Source organism: Pteropus vampyrus, unplaced genomic scaffold (genome assembly GCF_000151845.1).
Source record: "Pteropus vampyrus isolate Shadow unplaced genomic scaffold, Pvam_2.0 Scaffold101, whole genome shotgun sequence".
NCBI classification, from domain to species: Eukaryota; Metazoa; Chordata; class Mammalia; order Chiroptera; family Pteropodidae; genus Pteropus; species Pteropus vampyrus.
In genome coordinates, this window is record NW_011888882.1 from 725,280 (window position 1) to 748,670 (window position 23,391).

The 23,391-nt window shown below is 33.5% G+C and overlaps 1 protein-coding gene across 2 annotated transcripts; it reads left to right on the forward strand.

Annotated features, from left to right (window-relative positions):
* The first annotated feature begins 891 nt into the window (after positions 1–891).
* ZUFSP (zinc finger with UFM1 specific peptidase domain) lies at positions 892–22,736 on the forward strand. 2 transcript variants are annotated; one of them, XM_011364769.2, is made up of 10 exons: positions 892–1,122; positions 2,449–3,023; positions 7,075–7,185; positions 8,893–9,014; positions 10,624–10,792; positions 13,303–13,491; positions 13,782–13,947; positions 17,848–17,999; positions 19,021–19,241; positions 22,516–22,736. In XM_011364769.2, exons 2-10 carry the CDS (start codon positions 2,462–2,464, stop codon positions 22,561–22,563), a joined length of 1,740 nt encoding a protein of 579 aa, XP_011363071.1. In that variant the 5' UTR covers positions 892–1,122; positions 2,449–2,461; the 3' UTR covers positions 22,564–22,736. The 2 variants fall into 2 exon arrangements, with proteins under 2 accessions (XP_011363071.1, XP_023389143.1); XM_023533375.1 differs by having other exon boundaries at positions 893–1,039.
* Positions 22,737–23,391: the final 655 nt, after the last annotated feature.

Consider the following 23,391-nt stretch of genomic DNA (forward strand, 5'->3'; position numbering starts at 1 on the left):
AAGGAATATAAATGTACGTATTCAGTTTGTCTTGTTTAACCACTCAACCCCCAGAATGATTTTTAAAATATATACTGTACAGCATCAGATCATGCCACTCTCCTATTTAAATACTCCAATAGTTTTCTACAAGGCCCTACATGATTTGGCCCCTGCCTACAACTCTGATCTCATGTTGTAACCACTTCTAGAACATTATGCTCAGATCACAAAATGTTCTTTTTGTTCCAGTCTTAGAGCCTTTGTTCTTATTAATTTCTCTGCCTAGAATGCTCTTCCTCTTGTTGGTGCAAGATTTGTTCATCTTCTCAGAGAGACCTTGTCTAACTACATTTATCTTTTCTATAAATAACCTAGTTTTATTTCATTCATAATATATATCATGATCAGTTTGTTTATTTGTGTATTTTCTGTCTCATCAGAATGTAAGCTTTAAATGGCCTGGATTTTGTGTATTTTGATTACTACTGCAGCTCCAGTTCTGTGCAGAATGCCTTTCCAATAGACACCGTTAAATATTTGTTGAGTGAAATAAAGACTGAGCTGTAAAAAAAAAAAAAAAAAAAGGTACGGTGATTTTGTAATCTTGAGGCAAGAACCTATATTAAGTCATCCTCCATCTGCGGAACATAATTTGGAGTGTGACACCTAGTAGCATCATAAATCTTTCATTGACAATAGACTAGAGTGCTGTCCAGACCCTAGACGGTGAATACTGTGGACTCATGTAATGTCCTAGGACCCGCCCTAGGAATTTATTCAGAAAGACCGCAAAGCCTAGTGTCTCTCCTAGTAAATTAGGAGTCAGAACCCTAATGGGAAGATGGAAAAACGACTACGACTTCCAGAATGCACTACAACCGAGACCAGCGTGGAGTGGTGCATGCTGGGAGCTCTTCCCTTCCGGGGAACAGAGGAAACGCTTTTTTGAATGTGACGCTGGGGGCTGAGATCTTTTGAAGTCCCTGGTTCTTTTCTTGGTTAATTGTGAACCTCTGGGTGAAGAGAGGTCCTGCCTTTGTCTTTCAGGCCCGAAAAGGTAATCGATGCCGAGCACGCACTCCTCTGCCTGCGAGCCAGACCGTGTCAGCTGCGGGACCCAAAAAGGGAACCAAGCATAAGGTAGTGTGGCTGCGGCCGAATCTCTGGGCGGGTAGGAACTGCCCAGTCCTCATTTCCCAGGCCCAGAGCTTTGACTTAGTTAATGTCAGAGCTGGTTTCGTGTTAGGGACGTTGGCCCTTACCGCCCGTCTCACCACGCACCCACCCCAGCACCTGTCACCCTCCTCCTTACAGCTCTCACCCAGTATGGGAGTTCAAGTCTATCCTGCGTCTAGCCGTGTCTCAGCCACGGGAAAGGAATAATCTCTCAGCGTGTGGCTATTTTTCCTCTGGGGTTTGGAGGAAGTCCCCTCTAAAGCCAGACTATTTTCGCTTTTCTGAAAAATAATGAGAAAAATAAGGACGGTATAGGGAGTTCTTATAAAACTTAATTTATTTAAATGATGAGAATAGTTTCCTTATCTTTCTTTTCTCCGGGCCAATGCCGAGGCCTCCCGAACTAAGCCCTTAATAAAAGCTTTTCAGTGGATTAAAAAAAAAAAAAAAAAAAAAAAAAAAAAAAGCCCTTAACTGAACTGTGGTCTGTAGTAGGAAGATTGTGGCCGTGATTGCTTTTTCAAGTTATTTCATCGCCAAATAATCTTTTGTCGGTAGCCAGTACTTTTATCAGTCCATAAAACTCAAAAGCGACTGCGCATTTAGTACAGACCGATCCTCAAAGAGGTGAGGTGTTTACCTAAAATTATAAAACCTGAATGAGATTATAATCCAGTTCTCTTAACTCGAATCAGCGTTCTTTTCTACTATGCTCACTCTGCTTCTATTCTTTGGGTTGAGAGTGCATCTTCTGGAGCCTGACTGCGTTAGCCTTTTGGCTAACCACTTTCTGTCTGTGGTGACATATCTAAGACAGAATGGTTTGACATGTGTAATGCTCCTTAACTGTTAACTGCTATTATTAAGATGTGTTTATTTACCATCTCCATAATTAACAACTCTAAGTTTCTGTATTTAGATACATCAGTTGATAAAGCTTATTCACTTTGTTTCCTCTTATCTGATTTTTCTTACCTGGGCAATTTTTTTAAACGTTTTATTTTTTCTCTCTTAGACACATTTTTTGAAATATTTGAAAACTTATTTATTTTAATTTGCAATATTATTGCTTTGTTTTATTGAAACCATAAACTTGAAATACAGTAGCGAAATTTTGGTTGAGATTTATAAGTTTGTTGTATATTTGAGGAACAGTAAGTACATTGAAAAGTGTTTCCTCTAAATCCAGTTTTAAATAAATTTAATTTTTCCAGATAATTTTATCAAATGCATTTTCTTTTTCTTCAACTCTTACTTTCTAATTTAAAATAATTTTGTGTTCTTTTTTAGCTACCTGTTTACCATGCTTTCTTGTGATATTTGTGGTGAAACAGTAACCTCAGAACCAGACATGAAGGCTCACCTCCTGATTGTTCACATGGAAAGTGAAGTTATATGTCCATTTTGCAAGTTGTCAGGTGTGAATTATGATGAAATGTGTTTTCATATTGAAACTGCTCATTTTGAGCAAAATGAACTAGAAAGAAACTTTGAGAGGATCAGTACAATACAGTATGGAACTTCAGAAAATGGGAAGGACAACACTGCACAGTGTAGAATAGAAGTTAATTCAAGTATTCATTCAGCTTGTGCATCTAATCATCCAAAAATTTCAGCTCAAAGTCTACCTAAGGATTGTACTTTAAAACATAAAGCCTTTTATTCAGAGAACTTAACAGAATCTAGGAAATTCACAAAAAGTAAGGAAAAACAGTGTGACCTATCCAAAATAAAAGGATCAGTTCATGAAACAATGTATAGTCCTCCCGATTGTCCATTCTGTGGAAAAATAGAAGATTGTAGTCAAGATATGGAAACTCATGTGAAAACAAAGCACGCCAATCTTCTAGACACTCCATTAGAAGGTAAAGTGTAATTTTATATAATAAGTAACAGTCTCAGTTTAAGAGAATTTCGATGCAAATAATAAATGTTTCTGCTACACTGAGAGTTGTTTTATAACCTTTCTGAGGAAAAATGCACTCATTCCAACTTCCATAGGGTACCTTTTATGTCATCGGGACTGTCCCGGACTCTGATTTTCTGTTATTGAGTTCTGATTTGATTCTATTATGATCAGAGAGCACACTCTATTATTTCAATTCTTTATATTTGTTTTATGGCCCAAGATATGGTGTATGATCTTAGTACATGTTCCGTGGACACTTGGGAAAAAAAAAAAAAAATTCTGCTGTTGTTGTGTCCAGTCTTCTATATTTATGTTAGATCATTTTTTTTTTTTTAATTGTGTTCGGATCTTCTATATCCTTCCTAATCTACCAGTTTTTGAGAAGGGATTGTTGAAGTTGCCAGTTATAATTGCATATTTGTCTTTTTCCTTTCAGCTCTATCAGGTTTTGTTTCATGTATTTTTGAGGCTCAGTTGTTTGTACACATTTAGAATTGTGTCTTTTTCTTACTGTTGAGTTTTATGAGTAATTTGTTTACTTTGGATACACGTTCTTGATCAGATATGTGTTTTGCAAATATTTTTTTTTTTCAGTCTGAGGCTTATCTTCTCATTCTCTTAACTGTCTTTTACAGAGCAAATTTTTACTATTCATAAAGCGCAGCTTATTTGGTTACTTTTTTCATGGTTTGTGCTTTTGGTGTTGTATCTAAAAACTCATTGCCAAATCCAAGGTCACCTTTCCTACTTCTAGAAGTTTTAGGGTTTTGAATTTTACATTTAAGCCTATGATTCATTTAAGTTAATTTTTATAAAAGGTGTAAGAGTGTCTATTTTCATTTCTTAGATTAATAATTGTTATTTTTTATAACAATTTCAGATTCATGGCCAAATTAAGCAGAAAGTCGACAAACCATATATGCCTTTTCTTCATAGACTCATAACCTCCTCCACTATCAACATCCTGTACCAAGTGATAACACTTGTTAATAATCAATGAGTACATTGACACATTGATATCACTCCAGGTCTGTAGTTTAAATTAGGGTTCGCTCCTGGTGTTGTGTATTATACAGGTTTGGACAAATGTATGACATGTACCCTACCACTGTAGTATCCTACAGAATAGTTGCATTCCACCTCTTCAGTTCTCACTCCCCTCAACAGTCTCCATAGTTTTGTCTTTCCCAGAATATCATATAATTGAAATCATATAGTAAATAACTCTTTCAGATTGGTTTTTTTCACTTAGTAATATGCATTTTAGTTTTCCCCATGTCTTTTAACAACTTGCTAGCTTATTTTCTTTTTATCATTAGATAATATTCCATTGTGTGGATATACCACAGTTTATCCACCTACTGAAGGACATCTTAGTTGCTTCCAAGTTTGGGCAATTATGAATTAAGCTGCTATAAAACATCTATGTGCAGGTTTTTGTGTGAACAGAAGTTTTCAGTTCACTTGAATAAATACCAAAGATTGTGATTACTGCTTTGTATGATAATAGTGTGTACAGTTTTATAAGAAACTGCCAAACTCTTCCAAAGTGGCTGTACCATTTTGCATTCCCAACAGCAATGAATGAGAGTTTCTGTTGCTCCACATCCTCGCCAATATTTATGTTGTTAGTATTCCTGATGTTGGCCATTCTAATATGTGTATAGTGATATCTTGTTTTGATTTGCAATTCCCTAATAACACATGGTGGATATATTTTCATATGCTTACTTGCCAATCTGTGTATCTTCTTTGATGAGGTGTCTGTGAAGGTCTTCGGCCCATATTTTAATCTGTTTTTTGGTTTTCTTGTTGATTTTTAGTTTTTTGTGTATTTTGAATAACAGATATTTATTACATGTGTCTTCTGCCAATATTTTCTCCCATACTGTGGCCCTTCTTCTCATTCTCTTGACATTGTCTTTTGTAGAATAGATTTTATTTTAATGAAATTCCATCTTATCAATTTTTTCATACATTGAGCATGCCTTTGGTGTTGTGTCTTAAAATCATCATCGTGCCCCAGGTCATCACAAGTTTTCTTCTGTGTTCTAGGAATTTTGTAGTTTCGCTTTTTACATTTAGGTCTACGATCCACTTTTGAGTTAATTTTTGTAAGAGTGTAAGGTCTGTCTAGGTTCCTTTTCTTTGCATGTTGATGTCCAGATGTTTCAGTACCATTTGTTGAAAAGATTATCTTTGTTCATTGTAATACTTCTTCTTTGCCAGAGATCAGTTGACAGTATTGATGTTGGCCTATTTCTGAACTCTATTCTGTTCCATTGATCTATTTGTCTCTTCTTTTTCCAATACCACTCAGGAAGTGTCACTCCTCTGACTTTGTTCTTCCCTATTGTGATCTTTTGCCTCTTCATATAAACTTTAGAATCAGTTTGACAATATCCACAAAATACCTTGTCGGGATTTTAATTGGGATTGCATTGAATCTATAGATCAAGTTGGGAGGAACTAACATCTTGATAATACTAATCTTCTTTTTGTGAAGAGGAAGAAATACCTCTCCTTTTATTTATTCTTTGATTTCCTTTCCTTTATCAGAATTTTGTACTTTTTCTCCTTTCTCACCATTAACTATGAGCTTAGCTGTAGGCTTTTTGTAGATATTCTTTATCAAGTTTGCTAATAGTTCTTATCATGAATAGATGTCAGATTTCGTCAAATGCTTTTTTTGCATCTATGGATGTGATTATGTGATTTTCTTTCTTTAGCTTGTTAATGTGGTAAATTATATTAATTGATTTTTGAATGTTGATTCAGCCTTGCACACTTGGGATAAATCCCACTTGATCATAGTGTATAATTATTTCTATATATTGTTAGATTTGACTTGCTAATATTTTGTTGAGGATTTTTGCATCTCTGTTCATGAGAGATATTTGTCTGTAGTTTTCTTGGTTATCTTTGTCTGGTTTTGTTATGAGAGTAATGCCAACTTTATAAAATAAGTTAGGAAGTAGTCCCCTTCCTTCTATTTTCTGGAAGAGATTGTAGAAAATTGGTATCATTTCCTCCTTAAATGTTTGGTAGAATTCAGTAGTTAACCCATCTGGTCCTGGTTCCCAAGAATGTTATTAATTATTGATTCAATTTATTTAGTATATATAGGCCTATTAAGCTACAAAACAGTACTTGTCTGTGTCCTGGCTGATTTCATCAAAGTATGTTGAATTCATTTCTTCTTTTGAATGAATATCACCTTAGAGAGGACATTAATATATAACTCAATACCTTGTTTTCCATCTTCACCATCGTAAGATATATTAACTACTTTTAAGGTTTTCGATTGCAACCTCCAATCAAACATATCAGTTGACTTAGTTTAGTTTTAAAGTCAGCTGATCTAGCTAAAACAAGACCAGTCACATTCGCTTTGTCTGCAGAAACATACAGCTGTACAGCAGTCTCAGCTACTTTCTGAATATAGTCATTCCACTTCCAAAACAAGCCTTACATATATGGATAGATCAGTGCTTTCACTCTACATTATCTGGGTTCGTCTTTGGTGCCCAGTATTGCTCAGGTCTTGGACTTGGAGAGGTACCACTGCTGTCCTGTACAAGCTATACCTATCTACCTGCAGTGCTGGTTTATGAATCCAGCTCTTTGATTTCCTGCACCCAACTAGGTAGTGTGATCCCCAGCTCTTAGCTTTACACTGAATGATTAAATTCTGCATCTCACCACTGTGTGGAAAGTGCTGAGAATTTAGCCTCTAAAGTCCTTTTTTGGACTGGCCTCTACTTACTGTTTTAATCTTCCATCTATATTTCTTATTTTGACTACAAAGCTAAATGTATTATTTTCTTTTATTGTATGGTAAGAAAAGTTTGTGCTCGTGTTAAGATGTCTTCCATCTTAACCCTAGAAATAGAAAAATAGATTTAAGTCCAACTGCAAAGAACTTTAATTAATAAGATAGTCTTCGACTTGGAGTGAAAAATTTAAGTTTTAAAAATAAAATCAATTGAATTATATCTCTAATACAGACTGTGATCAATCTCTATATAACTGCCCTATGTGTGGACTCATCTGTACAAATTACCATATTCTCCAGGAACATGTTGACTTGCATTTGGAAGAAAGCAGCTTTGGACAAGGTATGTTTACATGTTTAAAAATAAGAATGTCATGATTTAATTTCTACTTCCTAGGACACATCTAGTTTTTAAATTAGTGATATATAAATATAGGGAGAAAAAACATACTGGTTAAAAATAAATCTGTACCTTTAAAGAATTTTGATCTAGCTCCAACTTTTTTTAGAAGTTATTTCACAGAAAAATCGTGAAGAATGAACTATAAAGACCAACCACTGAACTAGAGGTGTGCATCCAAGGTTCTGCCCCAGACCACCAATATTTAGAAGACAGTGAAATATTGTACAGTTTTTAAAATCTCTTTGATTTATAAGTTGAGCCCATTTTTTTCAGCTACTGGAAGTAACTGAATTTAGCATCTGGTCATCAAAAATTGTTGATGAACTAGGAAGCTGCCATATGGCACATATAAAAAAGAATGAGAACTATGTGACTAAAAAGTTTTCAAGTACATTTCCAGCTGCTTGCCTAACTTCTTATATTATCACTTACTGGTTTTATGTGAATCTATAAAAGTTTTCTTCTGTCCCCTATTTTCTTAATGTGGCATTGTATAAGTAATCATTATGGTGCTTTAGAAATAGAAAGATCCCATATGAGTTTCACAATCACATTGAAACAAATATAAAGTAGACCCTAAGCAAAACCAATTGTGTTCCACTGGATTTCAGTTTCTTAAGGTACATAGGTATCACCTGTTAATGCATGGGTCTTTAGTGTCCAGTGGCAATGATCCTGGTAGCAGTTGGTAATCTCCATGGACAGCATTATCTGTTCACTCAGCCAAATCCCAAGATAAGAATTACTGTAGCAAAACTGGAACAGTCTTCTACTCTGTTGATTCTCTACTAACTACTGTGGAAGAATAACCCTCTGAAGCTGAATGTCTGATAATTCTTACTTTGTTTATGATAGCCTTTGTATGGGTACATAAATTATTCTGTAAGCCTGTGATAGGTAATAAGAGAAAGATATGGTTTGAGTATAGCACTGTAGATAGCCTCAAAAGTACACTAAAAACCGGTTGTGAATTGCATATCTCCAACAATGGAAGTGAGGACCAAATAGAGAGATGTAGCAAGGGCTGAGAGATTTGAAAGGAAAGAAAGAGTATTCAAGTACATAATTAAACCATCAAATTGGAAGGTCAAGGAGACAAGATACTAGCCAAAAGCCACTGGCTAATGGATCTGTGGGACACTGGGTAGAGATGAAACAGGGCAAGATGTCGCAAAGTTGTACTATTTCTTTGGGGCCAGACTGTAATTAAGTTATGATCTAATACCTGTACTTTGCAAACGTTTTTATGCTCTTTATCATCTTCCTTCCCCCTTCTCAGTATTTCTTTTAAAAAGCCAATCTGCCTGATTTGTGTTAATGAAGAACAACAACAAAGGGTGTTACTTAACTTCTCTTAAGTTCTGGTTTCTTCAGTAGTTAATAATATCTAGCTTCTAAGGTTGTTATAAGGATCCAAATGAGATAATGAAAAATGCATGTCACAGCCTAAATACTCAACGAATATTAGTAATTTAAATGGAGATTATACCCTTACAGAAGCAGTTTAAGTTCTGCTAGATTTGTATTCATTGTTTCCATGACATAAACAGCAAAATAATATTTCCTTCATTTAAAAAATATGTATAAACATATAATAAGCAAGCTTTGATTGTAATAATTATTCTAAATAGTAAAAATATCTAATAGGCATGGATAGAGTTCAGTGTTCTAGAGATCTAGAATTGGCTCATCAGCTTCAAGAAGAAGAAGACAGAAGAAGGAAATCTGAAGAATCAAGACAAGAAATAGAAGAATTTCAGAAGCTGCAGGTACATAGATTCATAAGAATTATAATATTTTGGCTTGATAGAGTTGTTAATTTTGAAACACACTGTCAACATTTCAGGCTATTATTTTTGTTCTTGTTATTATACAAAATATTTTTAAACAGATATTTTATAGTTCATATCAGCCACCATCTATAAGTACTCATTCTGGTCATGTACTGGGGTAAGCATTTTATGTATAGTATCTCAAAATCTTCACAACTCCAGGAAGAAGTTATTTTAGACTTTTAATTTTTTTTCTACAAATGACAAAATGGAGACAAAGGGTGCTTAAGTAGCTTTACTTGCTCAGGATCAGGCAGTATTAAATGGTAAAGCCTGAATTCAAACCTGAGTTGATGGGGCAAATTAGGAAACTGACACTCAGAATTTAAGTATTTGTTTAGATACTTAAAAGAGGAACTTAGAATTAATGTATCCTGAATATTAAATTCTTTTAGCAATCACAATTCAGACTTTTAGAAAGAACCATTTTTAATGGAGAGTGCTTTTTGATGATATTTGAAACTTCGTTTATCTTAGGTGAGTGGTGGTCTCTGTGGAACTAAACTGGCAGCATAGATTATATTTTGAATGCATTTAAATTTTTAATAGATTTTTCTACTTTTTTCAGTTTTAATTTACTGTGGTCTGTGGTGTCATCTGTGCTAATAATACTCATAGTTTTTAAATGTTCTTTTTCTTTATGCTAATAGGGTAATGTATAAATAAAAAGAGATTATGATTGAATAGGTTTGAAAGTGTTCAGTTAAACAGGTTGTGTACTTTAAGACTTCTCAAATCCTTTTCTATACTAATGTGCATTGTGCATATCATAATTTTCCCAAACTTATTTGACCTCTGACTTTTTTCTCAGACATTTCACACATGATAATATGTGAGAATATCTAATTTTCACTTCAGAACATCTAATTTAGGCTGTCTTTTTCACTGGTGATTCATTTATTTTCAAAGTATTTTCCCACCAGAATTCAGAGGAGAACATAAAGTTAGGTTTTCCTAAGTCTTCTTGCCCTATGTAATTTTGAATGTTATCAGTATAAAAAGTTTCCAATGTCAAAGGGAAATTGCTGTGTAACTTTGCAAGTTAGTTGCTTAGATCTCAAAACTTTTTCCGTAGAGCTGTTTTATACATGTTATTTGACATTCTCTGTTTAAACAGTGTGCAAAAACATAGTTTGTTTACTATGTAGGATGAATGCCTGAATGAATTATGGATTAAAAAGGACTTTTAACTCTGCCTGGGAACTAAATAACAAGTACTAACAGGTTTCCTTGAAAAAATCAGCAGTATGTTCAGAACTCATCTGCCTTTCGCAGTATTTTTAGTAGAAAGACAGGATTCTCTACTTTGCCTACTGCAGAACAAATAGGTCTCTCGCCACAGTAGTTATTTAGAGAGAAGGATTATTACTAACTCAGGGAATTTTGTGTGCTTGATTTATTTTTTATAAAAATCTTAAAGTTCACATATACAAAAGTCCATAAACCGGTGTTTCAAAATGCATTTCCAGAAAAATTAAATTGTGGTAAGTTTTTTGTTGAGGTAAAGGGATGTAAAAACTGAGTTGTTTATTTTTATGTTCATTAGCGACAGTATGGTTTAGATAATTCTGGAGGGTACAAACAACAGCAACTACGAAATATGGAAAGAGAAGTAAACAGAGGAAGAATGCATCCATCTGAATTTCATAGAAGAAAAGCTGATATGATGGAATCACTAGCTATTGGTATTGATGATGGAAAAACAAAAACTTCTGGTGAGTATTAAAACATCAAAATCATGATTTTACTATTCCATACATCACTGAAGTAATAATCAGAATTACTTGAATTTTGCTTAATTTTCATAATTCATACTATATAGTTTTAGAGGAGACTATATTCAAATAATTTTTCTAAATGTGTTGTTTCGAAACTTCTAAATTTCTATTTTTATAGTAAATAATTCACTTTAAAAAAAACTTCTCTTTTATATTGTTAACTTGCTTGACATTTGAAAATGAACCTTTGAGAGGTTTTTCTTGCGTGCTTACTATGTTCTAGACAAATGCTATGTAATAGAAATATAAGTGAGCCACCAAATAATTTTAAAGTTCCCATAGTCACACTAGAAAAAGTAAAAAGGACCAGGTGAAGTTATAATATTTAAACCCAGTGTGTCCATAATATTATTATTTCAACATGTAATCAATATTAAAAACTACTAAAGAGATATTTTGCAGTCTTTGTACATTCTTCAAAATTCAATGTGGACAAGTCACATTTCAAGTGCTCAATACCCACATGTAGATAATGACTGCCATATTGTTCAGTATAATTTTAGACACTAAAACTTTTATATATACTTCAATAGGGTATCATTTAACTCTCAAAAACAACATTCTCTTGTTTACTGTTATATTTTTCTGAATGAGGTAATTGTGACTTATAGAGGTTAAATTACTTACCCCAGGTAAGGTTACATAGCTAGTTATTAGCCCAGCTAGTATTTCAGTCTGATTTGCCTTGCTCAGAAGAATGCCTTTTTTCCTGATGTTTTTAATTTTTTTTAAGTCTATTAGTGTTGTTTAAAAAAAAAATTATATGGAAACAGCTTTGTTCTTATTACCCAGCTTTTTTGCATCTTTATGTTTTAAAGCTGTAAAACCTTCACATGTATATTAAACCCCTTGTGTACCACTCTCCAATTCTAATTCCACCTCCTCTACAGAGGGAACCATTATATTGAATTTGACATTTATCAGTCTCCTATATGTTTTAATACTCTACCATATTCTAGGTTTCCATAAATAATATGTAATAGTTTATGTGTTTAAACTACATACAAACTACATACAAACTGGTATACAATATATATGCTCTAATTTGATTTGCCCAAATATATTGATTCTTACAGCTGTATTTCATTCATTTTGACTATTGTATAGTATTTTCTTGTATGAATTATAGCTTATTTATCTCTCTCCATGTTGACAGACATTTAAGTTGGTTCCAGTTTTTCACTCTTACAAATTTTGAACAGATCACGTTCAAGAGTTTCTCTCATTTTGTATCCGGAACTGGAAATACAGTACTAAATTTAAGGGCATGTGCATCTTTAATTTTGTTAAGGTTATTGTGGAATCATTTTCCAAAATGATTGTAATCTACATTTGCATCAGTATATCTTCATTCACACTTTGTATGGTGACACTTCTTAATTTTTGCTATTCAATAGGACATGAGATGATACATGTCTTAATTTGCATTTCCCTGGTTTCTCCTAAGGTAGTTCCTTCAGTAAATAACCTGTCCCTTTCCTTTGTCCTTCCCTGTTGGATTGTTTTTCTTGTTAATTTGTGGGAGTCCTTTAACTATTCAAGATTCTAATTCTTTGTTGATTATATGAAGTACAGATACCTTCTTCAAGTCTATAATTTTGCCTTTAAATTTTGTGCATGGTGTTTTTAATTAGACAGTTTTAAATTTGAATATAATCAAATTTCTTAATCTCTCCCTTTATTTGTATCCTAAATGTCTTCATTTAATAAATTCCCCCATAAGCATTTCTTTGCGATCATAAACATATTTCTTTCTACTTTCTTTAAATATTTATACTTTGCTTTTCATATTTTGACTTTAATCCACTTGGAATTTATTTGTACATATGTATATGCGAGGGAGGGAGAGAAAGAGCAGAACTAGATCAAATATTTTCCCCTTATTTATAACAATACTTAAAAGTTCTTATTGCATATTTATCTCAGTACCATTTAGTGAAACTGTATTTTCCCCCACTTACTTGTAATATCATAAGTCATATATTTTCATATACTCATGTGTCTGTTTCTGAAGGCTGACTATATACTTCTCTAAGGGTCTCCATTTGAAGAGGTTTCTATATGGAATAGGAGATCCCAGCAGGTGTGTAATATGATTCATTAGAGTATACAGGAAAAAAATAGAACTTCTATTTGATTTTAATTCATGGCATTCTTTAATTTCTATTTGTGCATATATTTAAGAATTACTATGGAATACACTAGTGTATATGTAATTAAAAATAAATATATCCGTAAAAGATTATTGCCCTATAGTATATATATCCTTTTGATAAGCGATGAAACAGGACATGAACTAAGGTTATATCAGTGAAAAGATAAAGATGGAATTGACAGGATTTAGATGTGGTGCTTGAGGGACAGATTGATATTAGAAATATATTAGCCATAGAAAGATGATAATCTTCTAATACTTCTAAATCTTCTAAATCTCTTTTCTACTTCAGGAATTATTGAAGCACTTTATAGGTATTATCAGAATGCTGCCCCAGATGTGAGGCGTGTATGGCTTTCTACAGTGGTGGATCACTTTCAGTCATCTTTTGGTGACAGAGGTTGGGGTTGTGGTTACAGAAATTTTCAAATGCTACTTTCATCATTATTACAAAATGATGCTTATGATGATTGCGTGAAAGGTATGTGAAATACAGTACTTTGAACTTGTCATCTAATAAAGTACATGTGATATGGAATGAATTAATACATAATAAGCACAACTAATAGCTTTAATGAAGAAGTATTTGGGTGGATATCTACATTAGTAAACTGTATTCTGGTTGGAGAAAGAGAAACTGAGACAATAGAAGGTGTCAGGAATAACTTTAAAAACTGTGTTGTAGGTTTCTCTAGAGTATATGGTTTACTACTAAATGACATTCAGCACCTTAGTAACTGTTATATAACATGTTTGCTTGTATGATTTTAGGTATGTCAGTTCCTTGTATTCCAAAAATTCAGTCTATGATTGAAGATGCATGGAAGGAAGGTTTTGATCCTCAGGGTGCCTCTCAACTTAATAACAGGTTACAGGGAACAAAGGCCTGGATCGGAGCATGTGAAGTATATACACTTCTGACCTCCCTAAGGGTAAAGTATGTACCTAAAAAGCCAAATTAATATTATCGTCATACCTGGGAGGTTTTATTGTTGTTGCTTTTTTTCCTATCAAAATGATAGTTAGAAAATAAAATTTAAGTAGCACTGAAAATCTTATAATGAAAACCAGCAACTCTCTATCTCATGCTCATCTCTGTTCTCAAGTACTGTTTCTCAGAGGCAGCTGTCACTTTCATTGTTTTTAAATGATATTCTTTTATGGCTTTTTCTTGGTTTATCAGTTTTCGTGATTGTCTGTTTATTGCATTCCTCTTATATCTCCCACCTGTTCACCGTCAATCCTTCTAACACGGTTGAATCTCAGTTTTTATTAAATTAAATTCAGAGTTTACATCATGACTATATTATTCATTGCTGATTTTTTTTCTTTCTTGAAAGTTTAAATTTTTTTTCCCCTCAAGTTAAAAATTGCTTTTCTCCTTTTACTATTTGACCACATCATGGTCTCAAGTTATTCCAGACACTCCACTATCGTGTACTCTGAGACACTCCTTTCTCCCAGGCACCTGTTTCTTAAAGCCATCTATCTATCCTCTTTGCTCCAGTCTGGATTATTTGCCTTCTAGATCTCCTGTGCAGCTATAGTCATGTAGCATTTCTTCACTGTTTTCTTGACTTCGAGACGATTTTTCCTGGATTTCAAGTCTTTCTTTTCCTTGGATTACTCTCTTTTGCTTCAACATTTCCTTCATTAGTTTCCTGAGAAAGGGTGCCTAGTCCTCATTACTTAAGTGATACTTTGGACGGCTATATTATTTTAAATTCAAAATTGTTTTCAGATTAAATTAGATTTTTACTCTCTAGACTTCTAACAATCAGTATTACTATTGAGAAGATGAGATGCCACCTGATTTTCATTCCTATATATATAACATATTTATTTTCTCTGAAAATTTTTTGATTCTTTTTGCCCTGATATTAATGAAATCTCACCATGGGATGTGGGGCTTTAATTCATTGTGTTGGGCATTTGTTTTTTCCTTTTGAATCTGAAACTGTGAGTAGTAAGATCTGAGTATAGTGGTTAAGAGCTTGGACTTTGGAGTCAGACTGCCTGCAGTTGCATCTAGCTTTCCTACCCACTAGCTCTCTGACTTGTCTGTACCCTAGTTCTACCACTGAAAAAAGAACATGTAAATGGTAACTGCTTCACAGAGTTATAGTGATAATTAAATGAGATGATAACGTGCTTAGAACTGTGACTGGTGTGTATGAAGAGCTCAGAAGTTTAACGTTGTTGTTTCATAATTATAATCCCTTCATTTCCTTTATTTTTCTTTCTGAAACTCCTGTTAGTTGACCACTGAACTTTGACTTTATAAGTTTATTGGGTATGTCTCATTTTTTATTTTTGCTTTCTGTTTTCTATATGATTCACTCAACTTTTTCTCCCAACTACTCTATCGAAATGTTTATTTTAGCAATCATGTGTTTTAATTTTAAGGGGTAATATCATAGCATCATAGCCTTATATGGTAGCAAAATTTTTCCCAACATTTTGTATCTTTTTCTTCCTTGCATTTTTCTGTTCGCTCCATGTTAATTTATTTTCATATCTATGTTTTCATATCTATGGAAGTTTGCTATTTGATTGGATAACTCTCAAATATCTTTCTTCAGAGGCCATTGAGAAAAGAGTTCTCCATTCTTCTGTTACAGCTCTTGCCTTGGGGTTGGGGCAGGGGGCGCAGTGAGTGGTGAGAATTGAGGAGTGATTTACCTTCTTTATTGAAACTTTCAATTAATCTCATATTTTTAGCACCACTGCTGTTCTCTCCAATATCTGGTGCCTCTAAGCTTCCAACCTCTCTGGAGTTTTAAGACAATTGTCTTTATTTTTTTGCATTCACTTTTATGCTGCTTACCATTTTTCAAAAATGTGTGGCAGTTTCTTATCTGTTCCCATTCTCCTTGTCTTTGTCATGCAGGACTGGGCAAATTTCCCTGAGTTGGGGGCCAGGGAGGGGAGACCAAGGCCTGAACCAAAAGAAAAAGAGGGTCCTTTGGAGAGAAGAAGAGGGTCCTTTGGTGGAGAGTATAGAAAGAATTCAACACACACGCCAAAGTTAGAGTTCAAAGAAAGTTTATTAGAAAAGGAGTAACACTCCACAGACAGATTGTAGTCTCTTCTCGGAGGCAGAGAATGAGAGGGACAATGAGAGAGACAGTGAGAGACAGAATAAAGGCACTGAGAGGGACCCTGAGGTAGTAAAGACAAGGAAAGGCAGTAAGAGAGACAGAGGGGCCACGAGAGGGACAGAGTAAAGGCACTGAGAGGGACTCTTTGAGTGTTCAGGGAATTCAGTTTACATGTCATTCTTTAGTTCCCATTTCCTTTGATATGGACATATAGTGAGGAAGAGGAAGGGTATGTAACACGAAAAGGTAGGAATGTACAGTGAGAAGCATGCTGGCAGTTCCTTGCCTTTAATCTATTGGTTGGTTCCCCAGTGGCTTTAGCCATAGGGAATGACTCTTAGTTCCTGTTTCCCCTTCACAGGTGCGGGGAATGGGTTGTTAGTAATCCCAGCAGAAATCTTCCTTTGTTCTGAAGGTGTCCTGCTGGCCTGGCTGCAGGGCTGATCAGTTTATTGCAATCTCTGAATGTGGCTTGATTAACATTTTTAATTCTCTTGCCTCCTCCGTACACTACTTGAGTGTTTAAATCTTTTTCTCCTTCAGTAGTATGTTGAGCTTTCAAGAGGAAACCAGAGGTGCCTGTGATCATCTTTAATGGACAGTTTGCCTTAAGCTTCATGACTCTACTTCCTTCTATGTCTGTTTCTAAGTAATAAGTTTTAAGGAAAGGAAAATTTCCATCTAAAATACCTGATGTATCCAGATTTTTTCTTGGTACCTGAAATAGTTTAGTCTTTCAATAAAGCCTTTTTATTAATAAACCATAAATTTGTTTACTAGTTATCGAAATATCTTCCTGTTGCTCTCTATGAATTATACTCTGTACGGTACTATTCAAATTCCCAATCTAAACATGCAGTCAAGTGCTAACCACAAAGCACTGTTTCTACTTTTTAACAATTTATCCAAATGTTCATTTCAACATTTAAAACTCAACAGTGTCAGTTTGAAGGTTATTGACTTTAAACTTACTGAGGCTAAAGATAGCAACCGTTACAATTTGGATGTACTTGGAGGTTTTATTGCCCAGAAAAACAAAGACAATTATCTGTGTTATAAAGTGAAAATAAAGCTTTTAATTGCTTTCATTTATACCTGACCTTTTAAAAATAGTTGTTGAAGAGTATAAACAATGCTTCTGATTAAAATAATTTTGTTTATTCAAGGTTGACTTCCTCTTGAGGAAATAATACTACTGAGTCCAGCGTCAAATAGGACATAGATGTAAAATGGGGGTACATAACAGGTTTTTCTATGATTTTTACAGGTATTCTTTTATTGTCTATTATTGGAATTTGAGAGAACCGACAAAAAAATATGCAGTAGATTTTTGATAGATATGAGTGGCTATTGAGGAATTAAAATTAGAAGTTGGCTTCTGATTGATTACCAGGTTTAGAAGCTTTAGGATAAAAGCTGTGTCTCAGGTTATATGTAGATGACTTTTAAAAATCAAGTATGATTCTCATTTACTGTTCGTGCAGATTTTATATGTCAGAAAATGTAACTTTTAGATCAGTCATCAACCTTATTTTGAAATTATTTAAGTAATTATTTTCTCATAAAATCACAGTTTTTCAGATAAATAATAAAATATGTATTTATTTCTTCTTAGGAAAAACATGATGAGATAAAATTAGTTCTAAATTAAAAAGTATTTGTATTTGATAACACCACTGATTAAAATATTTTTTTAAAATATTCTCTAAATTATTCATTTTGTCAACTTTTTATAGGTGTCATATTGTTGATTTTCACAAGTCAACTGGTCCTTTAGGTACGCACCCTCGCTTATTTGAATGGATATTGAATTATTATTCTTCAGAGGGGGAAAGGAGTCAGAAAGTAGTATGTACATCTAAACCTCCTATCTATCTTCAGCATCAAGGTTAGTATAATATATAGATAATAAGTTTAACTTATAAGACAGTATCTTTATAAGACAACTTATTGGCTTTTGCTTTAGGACAGGTTAAGATTCTGAAAATGGAGAGGAGGAGAGTATTGTGACAGTAGTCTTATTTTCATAGCTACATTTTAATTATAATACATTCCTGGATGATGAAAGGCAATATCTCTGGCATCTTCAGAGCTGTCGGCTTTACTCCTTTACTGTTCATCCCTTACTTTTATCAGGTCTTTACTCATGTGTCACTTCAGCGAGGCTCTCCCTGACTACCTTGTTTAAAGTTTCATCTCATTATCCTAATCCCCTACTACTGGCATTTCGTATCTCTCTTCTCTGCTTTATTTGTTTTTATCTAACACAATATATACTTTATCTCGTTTATAGAGTGTTTCTTCCAATTAGAATATAAGCTCTGTGAAGGCAGAAATGTTTGTTTTGTTTGTTTCTGTATCACTGTCTGAAATAGTGCCTGACATATAGATACTTGATAAATTTTGTTGAATGGATGATTTGGATTGGCAGGAATAAGGAGAAGTAAATGTTAGGGATTTCATCATTTAGGAATACAAGCTATAAAGGTTAAGCTCTCCCTATTGAAATTCTAGTATATATAAATTTATTTTTGTTTACCTTTTGGAACTATGAGAGTTTTGTTCTATGGTAGATAAATTTTAAATCTTTTCATTTCAGGTAATTTGAATAAAAAGGGGCAAGGGATTAGGGAATAAAAACTGAAATATGTGGCACAGTAGAAGTAGAATTTTTTGTAATGAAGCCTTTAGAAAACTAAAATTTAACAAAAGAAACTGAAGGTTAGGAAATAGAACTAAACTCTCATGTTTTAAGAGTGAAAGAGCCCAGATACCTCCATGTCAGAGGGACTGACTATATATTCTAAACACAGATATACTCTGTGTGTGTGTGTGTGTGCGTGCATAGTTATATCTGTATGTATAGCTATAGATATATACATATATATCTGTTATTTTATTTTTGATAGGTCACAGTCGAACAGTTGTTGGAATTGAAGAAAGAAAAAATCGAACATTATGTTTACTAATATTTGATCCCGGATGTCCTTCTCGAGAAATGCAGAAACTATTAAAGCAAGACATGGAGGCTAGCAATCTCAAGCAACTTCGGAAATTCGTAGGAAATTTAAAACATAAACAGTACCAGATAGTGTCAATAGAGGGTGTTCTCACTTCAGAGGAGAAAGTTGTAAGTATCAGAATATTTATTATGTGAAGCTTAAACAAGTTGAACTTCAGAGTTTAAAATTTGTTAGTTAAAATCAATATTATCCCTTTGTATTGCTTAACATTTTATTCTACATCGTTAAGTTGGGAAAGATATTTTGTTTTTATGTCATTTAGTTTCTGGAATGGATGTCTTTAAATTTCAAATGGTACCTAATTATTTTCTTATACTTTACTCACAGCTTCATAAAAATACTTAATTTTATAAAAAATAATTTTTAATGTCAGGTGAATGATGAAAAATAGCAACATGTATAACATGTGGTAAGAAAACCTAACTTGATTTTAATCCAAGGAAACCTAACTCATATTGGTCTTATAATTATTGTTTATGAAATGTGATTCCTGTGATTTCTGAGGCTCTATGTTGTACACTTGGGCTTTTCGGATATACACAATTCTTAATTTAACTTCAATACAGTTGCCTTTTTATCCCTTGCAGTTAAGTGATGAATGGTACATTATGGAAAAATTTTGAGGAATTTATACGTAGCATAAAGAAGCTGTGTGGTAGCATATCAAGTCTAGAAGTTATACAGTATTCGGAATTTTAAAGAAAAAATAATGTCTCTATTAGAGTACTTCGCACTGATTTGTTTCCCTCTAAAGAGAGAAGAGATAGAAGACTAAAGAGGAGCATTTATGGAAAATAACAGGATCATGGGAGAAAGGACTAAAATTGTTTGAAATGAGAGAGGGAGCTAGGGTAATCTTTTTAGCCTCACAACTTGAGATATAAAAGGCAAGGATTGTTTAAGAGATTCCTCAGTTTAATAGCAATTCATTAAAGGTTTCTTTGCAGTGATTTAAATACCAAAATTGCATTCATTATTTTCACTCTGTTATTAATTTGGCTAGATAAAGTTATAGGGTAATTTTAATTATTATAAAATACCAAGATGCTTGTTCACCAGTATACAGATAAATTGAGAGCATAGGTGGGGTTAAATATTATCATGGAGTCTAGCTGAACATTTTAGTTAGCTATTTCTGGTTTTGGAAACTGAGACCTTGGTGGTATTAGAATACTAAAAATGTACACTTGTTTGTTTGTTTCTTTCTTTTCTTTCTTTCTTTCTTTTCTTTCTTTTCTTCCTTCCTTCCTTCCTTCCTTCCTGTTCTTACCCTTCCCTCTCCTCTCCTCTCTTTCCTCTCTCTCCCTCTCTCTCTCCCCCTCTCTCTCCCCCTCCCTCCCTTCCTCCTTCTCTTTCCCTCCCCTCCCTCCCTTCCTTCCCTTCCTTCCCTCCTTCCCTCCTTCCCTCCTTCCCTCCTTCCTTCCTTCCTTCCTTCCTTCCTTCCTTCCTTCCTTCCTTCCTGAGTTACAGAGAGTAGCTGTATCTTTAACCATAAGAATCAGAACTCGGCTGTCAGTGTCCAATACTGCCAAATTGAGAAGGAATAATATTTATAATATGATTAAAATTGTATTACAGCAGGTCCTCAAATAACATCATTTTATTCAATGTTGTTTTGTTATAACATTTATGAGATGCCTAGAAACTTAATTCATGTTTATGTCAATTAGCCTATGATACAGTTGGTTTTGTTTTACATCATTTTGCTTAAACTTGCAGAACTCATTGACAAAGTTAAGTGAGGACTTACTGTATTAATAAAAGTAACACTTAATAAAAAAGTAACGCTTGTGTAGTACTTACTTTCTACTAGGTGCTATCCCTAGCATTTCACATATATTAACTAACGTAATCTACACAACTGCCCTGTAAAATAGGCACTGTTTTTCTCACTTAAAGATGAGGATAGGTGTCCTCAGAGAAATTGTCATATTGCTAAAGTCACACAGCTACTAAGTAACAGAATCAGGATTCCAATCCAGGCAATTTACATCCAGAGCCCTATATTACTTATGTGAGGATACAGTCTCATAGTTTCATGTTTGCTAATAAACTTTTGTGTGAACAATTTCACATTTATCATTAAAAAAGGATTTTGAAAAGTGAAAAAACTTACTGATTTACAACAGTTTTTGCATATTGCTTTCAAACTTTTTTGTTTTTTTAATCATCTGTCTTACATTTATTCTGCCCTTTATAACAATGCTTTATACATTGCAGAAATTCAGCAAATATTTTTTTATTGTTTGTTTATTTTTTTATGCCTACAGCACCTGGTCTTCCTAGGTGATCTCCCATCCAAGGCTTAGCTTCCGAGATCAGACGGGATCAGGCGTGTTCAGGGTGGCATGGCCATAGACTAGAAATTCAGCAAATATTGATGTAGTGATTTCTCTGCCTATCATCAGATAGAAATCTGCAGCTTTAAATAAGAGAGGAAAAAGATTTTATTTTTATGTTTGGTTTTATAGCTCAAACATCTTATTCTTCCTAAGTAATAATTACAGTTTTAATTGTAGGACTTTCAGAACAAATTTGGTATATTAAAGTATCCCAGAATGCAGCGTTTCACATTTTGTTCTTCATATTTGGACTTAATTATAATTTTTCAATAATCATACAGCTGTTATTCAAGGAGAGCAGTCAATCAGTTTTTTTAACAAAAACCTTTTTATCCTGGCAACTGTCTTATAATTACCGTAAGACATTTCTGCCATAAATATCTTTTGAGTATCTATTAATTCCAAACTCTGTTCTGGATGTTGGAGCAGTTATTTTAGAAAATATCTCCTCGTGAAATTCAGTCAAATAATAAATACGAATCACTTAATAGCCATGTTCTTCCATTCTTTTCACATTTTGATATGTTGTAGTTAAGTTACATCACTGAATTCTTTGCTTGCCATTGTGTAATCCTTGTACTTTTAACTTTGTTTTAATTTGGCTTAGTATAACATAACCTTGATTTGTAAGTCAAGTTGTAAAAATAACACAAACATTTAAGTTTTTTAAAGTGACATTTTTAAGGCCATAAAAAAGATAATTTTCTTAAGGGTTCTCTGTTCATAGCCATCTCTCCCTGTTTTTCTTTCTCAGTGTTTTTACCTGTCTCTCTCTGACTTTGAGCCAGCTTTTTTACTTTTGACTCATTATTCCATAAAAAAGTGACATTTTCTTCTTTCTGTTTTGTCTTTATCTGGAATGTTTTTATGGCTTAGCTTTAAAAATGTTTATTCCTAATTTCCTAAATTCAAAGTTGTAATTTGACTTGAGATTTTCATTATCTTGAAAAAATTTCCAGATTTTTTTTTTAATATTAGAATGATAAGTAATAGGTATTCCAATTAATTGATTAACAATTTTTTTAAATTCCTTTTCAAGGCCAGGAGACAAGCTTCTCAAGTTTTTACAGCCGAGAAGATTCCTTGAAGGATTAAGCATTTCAATTATTGTGGAATTTTCCAAATTTGATATTAAACTCTTTAATACAATTTATGAATCTATGAAGTCACTAAATACTCAATTTTGTTTCTGAAATGTCTAAATTATACCATTAATGCTTTATTGTTTAGTAATTATTTCAATAAAATACCTTATTTTCATTGTGGGTTTTGTAATTTCTTATCTGTGTTTCAGAAATTGATTTTGTATTATATGTAATATTTATTGAATACTTACTTGTGTTAGGTAGGTACCCTTAGTATTTTCCATGTATTAATTAGTTTAATTTTCAGAATAGTTCTCTGAGACAAATACTATTATAAGCTGTGTGAAGGAGCTACAGCTCTGTGAGCTGAGTAATTTGCCTGGGAAAATTATCATAATTCAGGATGTGAACCCAGGCTTTCTCACTTCCAAGCTCTTACCAATATAACGTTCTGCTTTCTTCTGTTGTGAAACATATACAGTGAAATTCCCTCTTCACCGCTTAGAAATAACCTTAATACTTAACAGGTATAGCTCTAAAAAGAGGGGTTTGCTTTTGTTAAATATTCACACTCTAACCTATACAACTGTCACTTAGAGATTTGTGTTTAATGTGTCTTTTAGGAAAGAAACATTCAGATAGGTACTGGATGTGCCATCTAAGGTTGCAAGAAAGAACCCTACCCTGGCTAATTTAAGCAAAAGAGAATTCATTGAAATATTATCAGAGAAGCTCACAGAATCCACAGGTAGCTAGGGAACTGCACTGGAATCCAGGCAACTCTAGAGGCTAAGATGTGGTCTAATTTGCAGCAGGAACCAGGTTAGGAG

Bases quoted from the DNA above. Each gene is read 5' to 3' on its own strand.
- ZUFSP (XM_011364769.2), top strand. From the start codon at position 2,462: ATGCTTTCTTGTGATATTTGTGGTGAAACAGTAACCTCAGAACCAGAC. The intron at 13,492-13,781 runs GTATGTGAAATA...GTATGATTTTAG, and splicing joins TTATGATGATTGCGTGAAAG to GTATGTCAGTTCCTTGTATT. The intron at 19,242-22,515 runs GTAAGTATCAGA...TTCCTTTTCAAG, and splicing joins TCACTTCAGAGGAGAAAGTT to GCCAGGAGACAAGCTTCTCA.